The sequence below is a fragment of the Denticeps clupeoides genome, chromosome 13 (genome assembly GCF_900700375.1).
Source record: "Denticeps clupeoides chromosome 13, fDenClu1.1, whole genome shotgun sequence".
Classification (NCBI taxonomy): domain Eukaryota; kingdom Metazoa; phylum Chordata; class Actinopteri; order Clupeiformes; family Denticipitidae; genus Denticeps; species Denticeps clupeoides.
Window position 1 is genome coordinate 15,120,979 of NC_041719.1, and position 13,307 is coordinate 15,134,285.

Here is a 13,307-nt window from a genome sequence, read left to right on the forward strand (position 1 = left end):
AGTAGAAAGAGGCGTTCCGAAGGCACAACATTCATCTAGCGGGCCTGACAGGATCTAATATATTTGTTTCAGATGGAAAATTAATTTTCTTATATTAAAAAGGTCAGAAATGAACCATGGCAGTACCGGCCCTTTTGTCATGCTTAACAAATTATCCAAAATGGTGTTGTCAGATTGGTCTGGATATGTTGCTCATGATGAATGTTCGGAGTAATCAGCCAATCAAAAAGAATTCTTCTATCTCTTTGATAAATGGGGTGGAAAAACGCTTTGAAAGGGGAGATGGTTCCATTTACTCCTATACTTCTTTCCCATTTCCAAAAATAAGGAGAGAAAAATTGACAAAACAAGGAGCTTAGGAACAGATTATATTTACCTGCATCACTGACCTTTCACCATTTTCCCTTTCGCCCACTGCTCAATTGTGTGTGTAATATGGCCCACTAAACTCTGCCTTCTCCCATCCACGGTTGCTCAGCTCGATTGATTGAGGGGAATGACAAATCAAGAAAAGTCAGAAAATTCAAAAAGGAGAATCAGGTGAGGTGGGCTAACAATTCAGACATCTCTCAGATCAAAAGGAAACAAACAGGATTTTTAAAAATGTAGAATAGAGTGAAAGTGAAGTGATTGTCACTTGTGATACACAGCAGCACAGCACACGGTGCACACATTGAAATTTGTCCTCTGCATTTAACCCATTACCCTGAGTGAGAAGTGGGCAGCCATGACAGGCGCCCGGGGAGCAGTGTGTGGGGACGGTGCTTTGCTCAGCGTCACCTCAGTGGCACCTTGGGGGATTGGGATTTGAACCTGCAACCTTCTGATTACGGGGCCACGTCCTTAACTGCTAGGCCACCACTGCCCCCGTGCTGTACCTCCAGGGGATCCAATATTGAAAGGAAGACATTCTGGATGAGAGCACAATTTAAATGTGCCGTACGGTGAATCCACTTTTGACCTTTAAACTGTCCACCACGTATAAATTGTGCTCTTATCCAGAATGTCTTCCTTTTACCTTCTTACAATTATAGGGAAGGGCCAATACAGATGACCTTTAATCATCTTTCGCTGCCAGATCTCAACCCAACTCAACCTATTTTTAACATTTTGAATCAACATTTGTGATTCGAAATGTGTTTACAGCAATGTTGTCTCGTCACCAGAAAACTAATTTTTCTTCCAGGAGACTCAGATGGAATAAAAATACTGAAACTGTATTTGCGCCACAATGTTCTATTCACCATACACATAACCTTTCTGTTTATTTGTCTCCCCTTCTGTAAATGGATAAATAGAAACACGGTGTAAAAAAAAAAACACTGGTGTGTCTTTGGAGCAGTCAGTCCCTTCCATCACACAGTTTACAGGGATGGGCACCAGCCCCGGACATCCTTCACCAATCAAACGTCCGCTGACAGCCTGCAATCCTTAGCATCTGTCACCATCTGCCAGCGAGAGCAAGCAAACAAAACCAAGAGGGAGAGGGGGGTTGGAGAAGAGGGGCGCTGATCAGCGCGTGATGTCCTCAGACCATGGCCTTGTAGCCTCATTAGCGAGCAGGCGCAGCCAGAGACAGCGGCGGGTGCCCGGGCAAGGCCCCCAGTCATGGATCTGGTGCAGGGGCTGGCGTTCAGGAGGCCGAGGGCTGAGTGCCGTGTCTGATGTGATTAGCCGAGGAGAGAAGGCCCAGGCTGGCGCTGACAGACCCAGCCGGACACTGAGAAAAGGGAGGGGGGTGCAAGCGGTGTTGGATACATGGCCCTGGGTGGGTTAAGCACTGCTGTGAGCTGGGTGCAGGACCTCCTCTCCCATCCCCGCACACACACACACACACACACACAACCAAAAACACGCTACAGCCACCCGGAGGACAGCCATAATTACACATGAGTCCAGTATGGCATGACAACAGGATGGGATTACAGATTATAGATTAGCAATTTGTGCTGGCCGAGGCAAACGTTTCCCCAATTCCCCCAACTGGTTTCTACCATTAGAGAGTTACACACTGTCACAATGGCAGAATCTTTAAGTCTTATGCAGATGCTCTAGAATGCTCTTCTGAAATGTTAATTTGATTTGCACTTGTAGGCCATTGTACAACAGTGTGCATGTATATGTATACTTGTGCTGTATAAAATATGTGTATGCTGTTTATGCATTTGTATATGCCCGTGGGTGTGTGTGTGGGTGTGTGTCTGAGGCAGACAGCGTGAGGGACAGGAGCTGATCACTCTGCCGTGAAGCGGCCCATCGATCAGCATGTCAGCGCAGTGGGAAAAGGTTAAGCTTTGCGACGCCCTGCGCTCAGCACATTGCCCTGCTCTTATCAGCAGCGGAAAGTGCAGGAAAGGGCAGCCCATTCCCAGGACAGACCCTGACCTTCAGTAATCCCACAACCTGAGCGCCTCCTATAATTACTGTGAAGGCAACCATGAGGGCCTGCTCTTGAAACAAAGAAAGTGCACGATGAGTACAGAAGGGAAAAAAATACTCAAAAGGAAACAAAAGAGAGAGAGAGAGAGAGAGAGGCAGGGAGAGAGTAAGCAGACACCTGGGCCTGCAATCCCACTGAGGAGAATCCCGCCGAGTCACATGGAGTCAGAAAGATTTGCTGAGTCGTAGTACAGCGGTGCCTACTTCATCATGCAGCAGGAGCAAAGCAGGAATGACTTGTACAGCGCAGGCTTAACAGAACGGAGAGAGATTATACCTCGAAAATCTTCCTTTTTGGGGATATCTTAGAAGCCCTATTAATGTGCAATTACACTTTTAATGAATGGGGTTCTTTATTTTTAAGTAAAAATATGTATGGATTAACATCGGAGAGAACTGCACCCAGAAACACACCTCCCTAAACAAGTTTGACTTGGTCTTGGAATCCTTACTGTGGTGTGTTCAAATTCTGCACCACCACAATATGGACCAAGTGACCACGCTAGAACAATGTTTCTCAATCCCGTTCCAACAGTCCCATCTGCAAGAAAGTTTTCAGTCAAACGTTTGAATGAGGTCGGGCACTGATGTTATATCAGACAGTCAAACTCATTCATCCATTCCTGAACTGTTCCCAAAATGTTGGGAGCATGAAAGTGACCAAAATGTGTTGATATGTGGAAGCATTCAGAGTTTCAATGAACCAGAAGACCACAAATTCACAGGTTCAAACCTCACTGTGTCCCTGAGCAAGACACTTAACCCTAAGTTGCTCCAGGGGGACTGTCCCTGTAACTACTGATTGTAAGTGATTGTCATACACAGCATATTACAACACACAAATTGTGCCCTCTGCATTTAACCCATCACCTTAGTGGGCAGCGGGCAGCCAGGAAAGGTGCCCAGGGAGCAGTGTGTGGGGACGATACCTTGCTTGAGGGGACCCATAAGTCCTTTACTTTAGCCGCTAAGAATTGGACAGCTGGCACCCTATCTCCCTACCTTGCTGGAATTCACAGAGCTCCTGAGAGAGACCCATTCTTTCACAAATGTTTGTGGATGTGGTCTGCATGCCAAGGATTTTATACACTTGTGACCATGGAAATGATTTGTAGGATGTGTCCCAATACTGGTAATATAGTATATATAATCAAGACATTGAAATTGTATTGTTGCTGTATGATGTCAATATGGCCATATAAACATCTTTGATGTGTTGTTTTTACCCTTCCTTCTTCATTATTTGGCCATTTTTATAATTAAGGTCAGGCTGGCGGGAAATGTGCTGGCAGGTGGTACTCCAGGACCAGGATTAAGAAACACCTCTCTAGAACACACTACTATATTTTCACTGATTTGTATTTGTTGACCAAAATAAGGGCAAAGAGTGTTACTTTAGTTGAATAAAAAACGGACGCTTAGAGGATTGTGTTCATGCTGCCCACAATGTGCGTTGAGAGCTGCAGAGCTGGCTGGAGGTGGGAGGTACTCTACACCCGTAACATGGGTGGAGTACACAGTTCCGAACCGAGCACAGTACGGAACGCTCGGCGCGAGAGTCTCCATAGCCTGTAGACGTGGCCCATACCGGCTCCCATACCGGCACGGTGCCGCGTGAAACACACTCACCCGCTCGCGGCTCATTTGGACGATAAGTTGCTTGACTGCATGCAGGGTGGGGTGGGCCCAGGGAGAAGGTTCCTGCCAGTGGCGGTTCAGGTCAAAACCCATCAGGGAACATCTGGAGAAAAAACACACAGACGCACACAAGTACACACTAATCAGGCAGAACCTTTTTGTTCATACTACAGAAATAGAATACACTTGTATTCGCTCTGGGGCACATTTTGGAGAATCTACATGACACACGGCATACCTGAAAATTCAATTCACTAGTAAACCAAGCAGAATTCCTGAATTAAAATAATCTCTATGCATGAGGTAATGTGGTAGTGAACATGGTCCCGAGTTTCGATGTCCACTGGTGAACAAGGTCAATTACTGGCTGGAATGGAGGAACGGGACTTTGAGCTGTGCCTGCGACTGTGATGTACTGACAGAAGAGGGTTTAAACCATCCAGGATGAGGAAGGAAGCATTCCATTTCAAATGCTGTTTATAAAATCATCATTAAAGTCAATCTTCTAGGAGTCACACACCAACGTTTTTGTTTAATTCTGTAATCCTGAAGACACAATTGATGTTACATAAAAAAACAAGTCTATTGAATCACCATAAAAATAGTCCCTTTGTCTTTTATGATTCAAATCAGCATTCATCACTCCCTTTGTCAGACTCCACAATCAGAAGGTTGCGTGTTCAATTCCCGATCCGCCATGATGCCACTGAGGTGCCACCGTCCCCACACACTGCTCCCCGGGCGCCTGCCATGGCTGCCCACTGCTCACCAAGGGTGATGGTTAAAAGCAGAGGACATATTTCGTTGTGTGCACCGTGTGCTGTGCTGCAGTGAAAATCCCTTTCACTTTCAGCTCCTCATTCCTGTGCACCACGCTTGTTACACAACAATATTAACTGGGTCTATAAATCGTGAGGTCTGCACTCCTCCACCCCCAGTTTCTGTTCCACAGCAGCACTGTTCTGTAATTTTGTTGGCCCAGCATTCAGTTCTGCAGGGACTGGCTGTCTGCTCACCTACAGTGGGTACATGCATCAACCCTCCCTAAAAATGGAGATCCGGTCCCCGTCAGAAGCAGGGTGCTGGGCTGGCGGCCAGCTCTGACAGGCCCTCTGAGTCAGGGACACAGAGAATGCATGACTTTCAGGAAGCAGGAGGGAGGGAGGGAGGGAGGGAGAGGCCTGTCTGTCGCTGTCACAGTGTTCAGCAGAACTGTGCGCAGCGCCGGTCAGCAGCGATTGATTCCACCCTCATCCTCGCAAGCACATCTGCTCGACTCGGCTCCAGATGCTGATGCCCGCTGATCCAGCAGAAAGGCCAACCAGCCCAGACGGGCACAGGCAAGAGGAGGAGGAGGAGGGGCGAAGAGGGAGAAGGATAGAGAGAGGAAGCATCCATATCACCTCTAACGCAGCTACAATCATGACGGAGCTCATCAGCACCGCTGCGCGCGGCCACGCCCCTCTTGGGAGCCGATGGACGCAAGTCACTGCCGAGGGTGATTGACTGATGATTAGGTTTTGGTATTTTTCTTTTGTAATTTGCCGTCAGTGGGGGGTGGCGGGTGGGAGCCGGGGGTCCTGCAGTGTGAGCCAAATGACACTAGAGGGCAGCCACTAGTTGGATGTCACCTCCAACTAGTTTCTCCAACTTCGCCGAACCCCTCCCCCAGATGCCGCACTCCGCTAAATTTGTATTCCTAATGCCCAGCCCATTAAGCAAATGGCGATTATGGGTAGTGGGAAGTGCAAACGATGCCCACAGAGCTGAGCGCACAGCCTGTGCCCGAGCACCGCAGACCCGCCTCTGAAAACCACGACACACAACTTCCACTGCGGCAGGCGGAGACACACACATGGCAGGATCAGCATGCGTTTAAGCGTCGAGTAATCGCTGCTTGTTTGCGTGTGTGTGTATGCGATTGACAAGTAGCATCAGGGAACAAGGGCAAAGAATTGATTTAGAGTCTCGGCAACAGCGTGGACCACTGCAGCAATTACACTGAGCTGGAGTGTCAACAGAGGGGAGGGAGAAACAGAAGGAGAAGAGACGGGAAAAAAGGAAAAGAAAAGCACCGGGGCTTACGCTCCCAGGTCTCCCTGGTTTCTTTTTTTTTTTTTTTTAAGAGAAAAGAGGAACATTGGATCTTTGGGTGCTGGCGGTCCCAGGCAGCTTAGCATTCAGGCCCTCACCGTGGAGTTTAAGCTTTCAGTTTAAACTCTGGTCCCCATTAGAGATGTGAAGCAGACCCAAACTCCACCCCCCACGTCTGCAGACAACAACAAAGCTGTTACCTAACACTGACGCTATCTGCGGTGCACATTCAGCTGCAAATAAGAGGGCACCACGGATATAACACAAGTCGAATATTGTGTAGACCCCCGCAGTGCTACCCTGATCTGTCATGGCATGAACTCCACAAGACCTGGGAGGGTGTCCTGTGGTATCTGCTACCGAGATGTTAGCAGCAGGTCCAGTAAGTTGTAAGGGGGTCGGGGTGTCATGTTGCCTTCCCAGAGATGCTCATCAAGGTCTGAGGTCCAGCCGCACAACCGCCTACTGCAGGAGACTGGGCTCGACTCTTCCAACCGCCTAATATATCCCTGCGTGTCATTTGAACTAAATAAGCCTCCTGTCAGTAGGAATAATGCTTTCATTAATGAAAGTTTGAAGAGTTTTTTTGCACTGTGAAAACCCAGTCATGCATATGACACTGACCATAAAACCAGGATTTAATATATACTTGCAGTCGAATTGGCATTTACCTGTAATTGCCCAGATAGACGCCATCTGGATTGAGCATGGGCACAATCTTAAAGATCACATGATCACGCAGGACTTTGGCAGCAGGGTGCTGGCTGACCAGAAAGTCGATAACACCTGAGAGAATAATATTACAGACAAATTAAGAATAGAACTCACACTGCAGAGACTAAACTGTGGGTTAGTACACACACACATGCACACACAATCTCCAACTAGCTTTAAAAAGGCAACTAAAGGTCCCTGACTAATTACATTCTTTGAGACAAAAATAAAAAGGACGAAAAGGGGCATTCGAAAATCAGAGAGGAAATCTGAGACATCCATCCTCAATCAATACAAATGCAATCGAGCCAACAGCAGGATAAAAACAAGCTGCTCCAAAGAGCTGATTAGCCCATAAGGGCTTAAACACAGAGTCAAAGAGAAAATAGTATCTGCTCGAAATGAGAAGGAATGGAAGGACAGAAAAAAGAGAGAGAGATGTCAATTCTGTGGGCCTATACCGCTATGGGAAGGGAAGGATAATTGACAGGTAAACGAGGAGACAGGATGGACGAATGACTGAGTGATAAATATGCAAGAACCAGAATCATGGATCAGGGTCAAGGGTAAAAATGAGTTAGTGTGCCGGCAAGATGCAAGTTTTTGTTTATGCCGAGAGAGAGAGAGAGAGACTGAGAAACAGTGGGTGGCCTCTCCCTTCCACCCACCACCCCACCTCTGTCCCACTCATTAAACCTGATAGAGGCATAACAACCTCTCTAATTGAGTGAATGTGGCATGGACAGGGGCAGAGCAGTATGGAGATTGTGAGAGGGAGGAACAGAGGTACAGGCCACAGAGAACGAGGAATCTAATTGCTGCCACTTCCTGCGAGCCTTCACACACACAGACACACACACTGTTGAGCTGGAGCGGGATGTGTTCCGAGATGCGCCTCAAAGTCACATTGAGCTGCGAGAGCTGGCTGGGGACCAGCTGTAGCACACACCGGTGCTTGAGAAGGGGAAGTGAAAAAAGCAGCATTAGCAGATTTAAATAAAGTTCTAATAAACGAGTGAACTTATTTACTGTTCCTAATTCATTCATTCATTTATTCATTCATAGATTCCTTAAACATGAGAAAATGAATAAGAAAATGATCTATATCTGCCCAAACCCAGTCTGTCCCATTCTGACACACCGTTGCATTTATTCAGTTGCTTGGCACAGCGGTGGGAGATAAAAAGAGGTCATTTTTCTTCATTTCTGTGCATCCAGGGGGGTCGCATGTGTGACCTTTGAGTGCCATCTCGCCAGAGAGCAGTGGGCTCGCGAGGGTGGCAGGGGTTGAGGGTGTGATGACGTGAAGGCCGGAGGACGTACCCTGGCAGACGAAGGAAGCCGGAGATTCTCCCGGGTGCACCCTTGCTGTGAGGAACACGAGTCTCTTTTCTTTCTCCGAACTGAGGAGGGCTGGAGGAAAGACACACATACACATTTACAGGTTATCATACCTGAGACAAACATTTTCCAAAAGGGGCGTGCAACCAGTTATATAAAATGTACTTAATATGCTGCCAAGACAAACACATTAGCACACATTTAAGTACACTAGCTGCATGAAATAAATATTAAGTGCATAACAGCGTCATAATTACTACATATGCACTTGTAAATGTCAGTGCCACCAGTGGTACTATAACCGTAATATAATTAGTGGTACATAAACAATGGCAAATGGTCCCCCACATATGGAGAGAGACACAACCCCAGGTTGACATTTGTGAATGCTTACAAGGCATTGATGGCTAATTTGTGGAACACGGCTGAGGACGTATGATCAAGCATAACATAAAAATGTGGGAAGCGGGGGCGGGGGGGCAGTAATTGTTGCAGGGCGTGGTTAATGGGCTCTGGTGTAATGAGGATGACAAGCATGGCGCAGGTCCCCTGTCCTGTCTCAGCCAAGGACTCTGCGCCCTGTAGCTCGGTGACGCTCGTAATTTAATTCAGCACATGTTTTTCTCCTCCGTTAAGGATGCTGTAATGACCCTCAGATCCCTCGCCAGATATCCCGGCGAAGGTTCGTGGCACAATCTGCATGATGCCCGTGATAGATTGTGGATTTTAATGTGCCATAAATCAAATCTGACTCCTATTTTTTGACTCTGTATGGGAAATGAGCGAAGCCATTCAGTGCTAATAAAGCAGCCGAGCTGCGTAGCGGGGGCTGTTCGGACAAAAGACGCTTTTTAAAACCTCCTTCCTCCACCATCCAGCCTGCAGCCTCTACCAGCTGCATACGGAGGCCTGAAGCAGAGGGCCTTTTATTCTTCTTCCATAATGTACGTTTCCTCTTATCAACTGCAGTGTTGGCAGGAGCGTAAAAAAAAGAGGAATTAAAAAGCGAGTCTGTTTCATTTCGAGTACAATGCGGTGCATGACAATGAACATGGTTAAGTGCACAATAGTCTGGTGTATTCGTGTTTCTGGCAGTCCTATAGAGCAGAACCAGTCAAAGATGTAAAGATTAGAACAGCCCAGCACACAGATGCTGCATTATTTCCCCTTTCACTCACTGCAGGAAAACATGTGGAGAACCAGAACCTTCCAGCCAATTCAGAGGAAGCCTGCTGATGAAGAAGCATAATATAGACCCTTCAGAGGTAAGTTTGATAGCAGAATAAAAGGAGCTATAGAATGAAAAAGTGGGTGTGTCCACATTCAGTAGAAAGACACATAGGGCCTATAAAAAACCAACAACATTTTTGGAAATAAACTGAGAACAAAAAGTCACTGAATGCATAAAATGGCTTTATATAATATGAGGCGATTTGAGCTTACCAAGCATAAAATGAATAAATAATATATTTAAAAAATGGCATAAAAAGATAAAACAGTGGCCTAAGATAAAACGATAAAATGGCCTGATGGGCTCCTCTCTGAGCAGGTTTCAAAGAGAGCCACTCACAGCAAAAAGCCTGGGCTTCACCACTTCAGACAGAAGAAGATTACTGCCCTGAGATGTTCTCACTTCCCATGCCCACAGGTCTAACATCAGAGATCCTGAGAGACGCATAAAGGCCGTTTAAATGGCGGCTGCCTGTGGATCTGTGGGAACTCCACTTCAGTCTACACTTCCTTGCTGCTATTACACCCATTAAGAAACAAAACACACTTGCACACACACTTGCACACACACTTGCACACACACACACACACACACACACACACACACACACACAGAGTGCAGATACTTGGGCAGTTGCCCAGGAGGCAGGTCAATCAGGACTGCGGGGTCAATAATATTTTATGTATAAAGTGCTGTTTCGACACACTCTCTGTGTCCTAAATGGCTCAAAGTGATTGTGTACCTCATTGCTATGTACACAGGCTTAATATCTTATCGATCCCATCTGTGTTTGTGCTGAGCTGTGGAAATGCTAATTGCCGATATGCACCCATTTCTCGTTAATTCCAGTTTAGTTAAAGGGAGCTGGAAACCGGGGTGTGAAGGCCGCGCCCATAAACATGAAGTATCATTGGGTTTTTTTTAAAAGGAATGGAAAAAGATAGCTCTCCCACTGCTTTTATTCTCCCTCTCTCGCTTTTTGCCCTTCACCGAGATGAATGGCTTTGCCATTCAGAAGTCTCGGCGGAGCGGCATGGGCGTTTGTTGTAAATGTGAGTGCTTGCGTTTCACCAGGCCTAGCACTCGCTTGGGTGTGAAATTCCATCAGTTATAAGTTCCACCTTGGCCCTGACCCGCCGCGACAAAGCTCCCATAAAACAATGGAGCCCGGCTGGAGCTGGACTGCCGTAGGGCCGCCGCGGTATTCAGCGAGGAACTGACGGGGTAAACCTAGCGTGTCTGTGCAGCAAAGCCTCGCTCCCCCCCCAACCCCCTGCAATAAAAACCAACAGCCACAGATGAGGGAAAAAACCTTGCCCACAGATAAATGCTCGCGGAACGTGGAGCCGGAGCCACGCCGGGCATGTTTTATGTATTAAATTTTCCATTTTCTTTCCCCACCAGGACATCTGGCTCCAGAAATAAAAATCTTAAAGTTTATCTCATTGCGGTGGCAGGCTAGAGAGGAAGGGGCTCGAATGGCCATCTGCAGTTGGATGCTCAGCTCTCAGGTGCTCAACGTGAGCCAGAAACCCTCGCCTGCGGCGCCGCTGTCTTGTCTGCAGGTGGCGCTAAAGATCAGCAACATCCAGCTGCTGTCGGACAAGCTTTGAGGAAAGAGAATGAAACACAACCTCTCTGAGAGAAGACAAATGTGGTGGCGAGGCCAAAAATGCTTTCCCATCTCGTCGCTCCAGTAAATTTACTTCACTTTATTACACAACATGGACTCAAAGACGAATGAAGGCTTTGCATCAGCCTGATGGAGGGTGACGAAGTGCCGCAGAACCACACAAAGTTGCACCAGCAATGAAAGCGTTAAAGTCCTCCCTTGCCTCGGATGGCGGTGTGTTACGACTGTTACAGAGCTGCTCTCCTCTCCGAGTGCATCCTGTATCTTGTCAGCCGGACTGCAGAGGAGGAGGATCCGAGAGCGCGTGCAGCTCCAATCCGTCAGAACGGGCCTTTTCACACCCTGGATCATCACTGGAGTCAATGGCCCTGTCACCTCGGCTCAGATAAGGACAGTCCTGCTTCCATTAGAAAAGTAATGGAAGTTAAAGGACGAAGCGGAGAGAGAGGGAGGGAGAGAGAGAGAGCGAGAGAGAGAGAGAGAGAGGAGGTTTGGGCAGGGAATGATCGGATGGACAGGGAGCGGTAGAGAGCGAGAGAGAGCGAGAGACTGAGTGGTGGATGTGAGAGAGAGAGAAATGTCTGTGTGTGTGCAGAGAAATTTATGCCCACGCCCTTGGATCAGACAGCCGCCTCAGCACATTTCTCACCTGAGAAACCCAGAGCGACCACAAATCTGCTCTTAAGACTAAAGGGGGGCTGGGGGGCAGGATTAAAAGGCAGCAGAACACGCTCAGGTATGATAAATATGTAAATTGCAAGTAGTAAAACTGATAAACAACCAAGAAATCAAATATAATTTTTGTGCGGGTCTTCACGTGAACAGTTTCCTGATGTAATAAACCGAGCCGGTCAGGTGTCTGAGGGAGCGAAACCAGGGGAATTCGCAACACACTCCATTTGTCAGGAAATGATGTCGTTCTTCCCCTATTGAATCAGACACAACAGGTTGAATCTGGACTTTAAATGCTGGAGCCATAATAATAAGAAAATGGTGAAATCAGATGCCCGACCACGCCCTGTTGAGCAGCTACTCACGTGTCCCTTGTCTTGTCGTCACTGATTGTGACCTCCTGTTTGGCCCTCGTGTCCTTTCTTTTGGCCCTCATTCTCGTTCGCCCCCCTCCGCCCACAGCCCTACCACCTAGTATTACCCACGAACGCGCTTAAACCGGACCACGCCCCTCTCCCTCAGTCCCACAGAGCACCATACACACTCCATGTACACCAACCACCCCCCCAAAAAAAACAAAAAAAAAAAAACGATGGACCTCCGTACTCCCACCTCCTCCCCACCCCGCAGCCTGCCTTTTACGCTGTGATAAATTAGTCTCACTTTGCCACGGCGGCAGCGTGACACGCTCCCCTGTTTACGCGTCATACCCGCGACATGCAGGAGCTGTAAATTGTCACTTGCGTTAAATTTATACAGGGCCTTGGAATAAGATGCGGGCGGCCGCTGTGCCCAGACTGCTGGGGCTGAACAACCGTCGGGGCTCGGCGACTCCCCCCCCCCCCATCCCTGCACCGCCACCCTCTGCTCCTCAAAGATGAAGGGAAGGTTTTAAAAGCGACAGTTCGCCTCCACGCGGCAGACAAGACAAGGAGAGGGCCGGCCCGATTTATTTAATGGCGCGCATCTTCCACCGGGCATTTTCTCCCTCTCTGGGCCTCGGTCATTTTACAGCGTGAGATCAATAGCATTTGTGTTTTCTTGCCGGGCCTCACGCAATTATCGGAGAGCAACTCCACTATCATCTGTGTTAAATGTGTCAATTTCAGCTAATTTTCCCTGAGCTTCTGAGAGGCTGAACGGTGACATGCAGCTTTTAGATGAGCTAGCGCACTCTAGATCTGAGAAAAGAGGCTTTCTCGCTTTCTCTCTCTGTGTGTATGTTTAACAGTCACATTTTGAGTGTCTCTGTCTCCACGAATAAGATTGAAAAAAAAAAATGAAATTAGAGACAGAGCCTGTTGACCATCATATATTGTGATATATGGTGGTAGTGGTAGTAGCCAGACCCAGGTTCAAATCCCACTCCAGGGATTTGCTCCAGGGGGGGACTGTCCCTGTAACTACTGATTGTAAGTCGCTCTGGATAAGGGCGTCTGATAAATGCTGTAAATGTAAATGTAAATTGTGATATTTAATAACATTTAATATCACATACAGGGATAAAGAAATATTGTTAACAAGTTAACAGCATTGTGCACATTT

The 13,307-nt window shown here is 47.5% G+C and overlaps 1 protein-coding gene across 6 annotated transcripts in view; it reads right to left on the reverse strand.

Moving 5' to 3' along the window:
• The window catches only part of agbl4 (AGBL carboxypeptidase 4), a 260,027-nt gene that overhangs the window by 14,844 nt on the left and 231,876 nt on the right, over positions 1-13,307 (reverse strand). For all 6 annotated transcript variants that reach the window (XM_029001908.1, XM_029001907.1, XM_029001905.1 and 3 more), the window contains 3 exons: positions 8,209-8,298; positions 6,843-6,957; positions 4,069-4,180 (listed from right to left, as the gene is read on the reverse strand). In XM_029001908.1, coding sequence (XP_028857741.1) covers positions 4,069-4,180; positions 6,843-6,957; positions 8,209-8,298 — 317 coding nt within the window. The remainder of the gene's footprint in view (positions 1-4,068; positions 4,181-6,842; positions 6,958-8,208; positions 8,299-13,307) is intronic.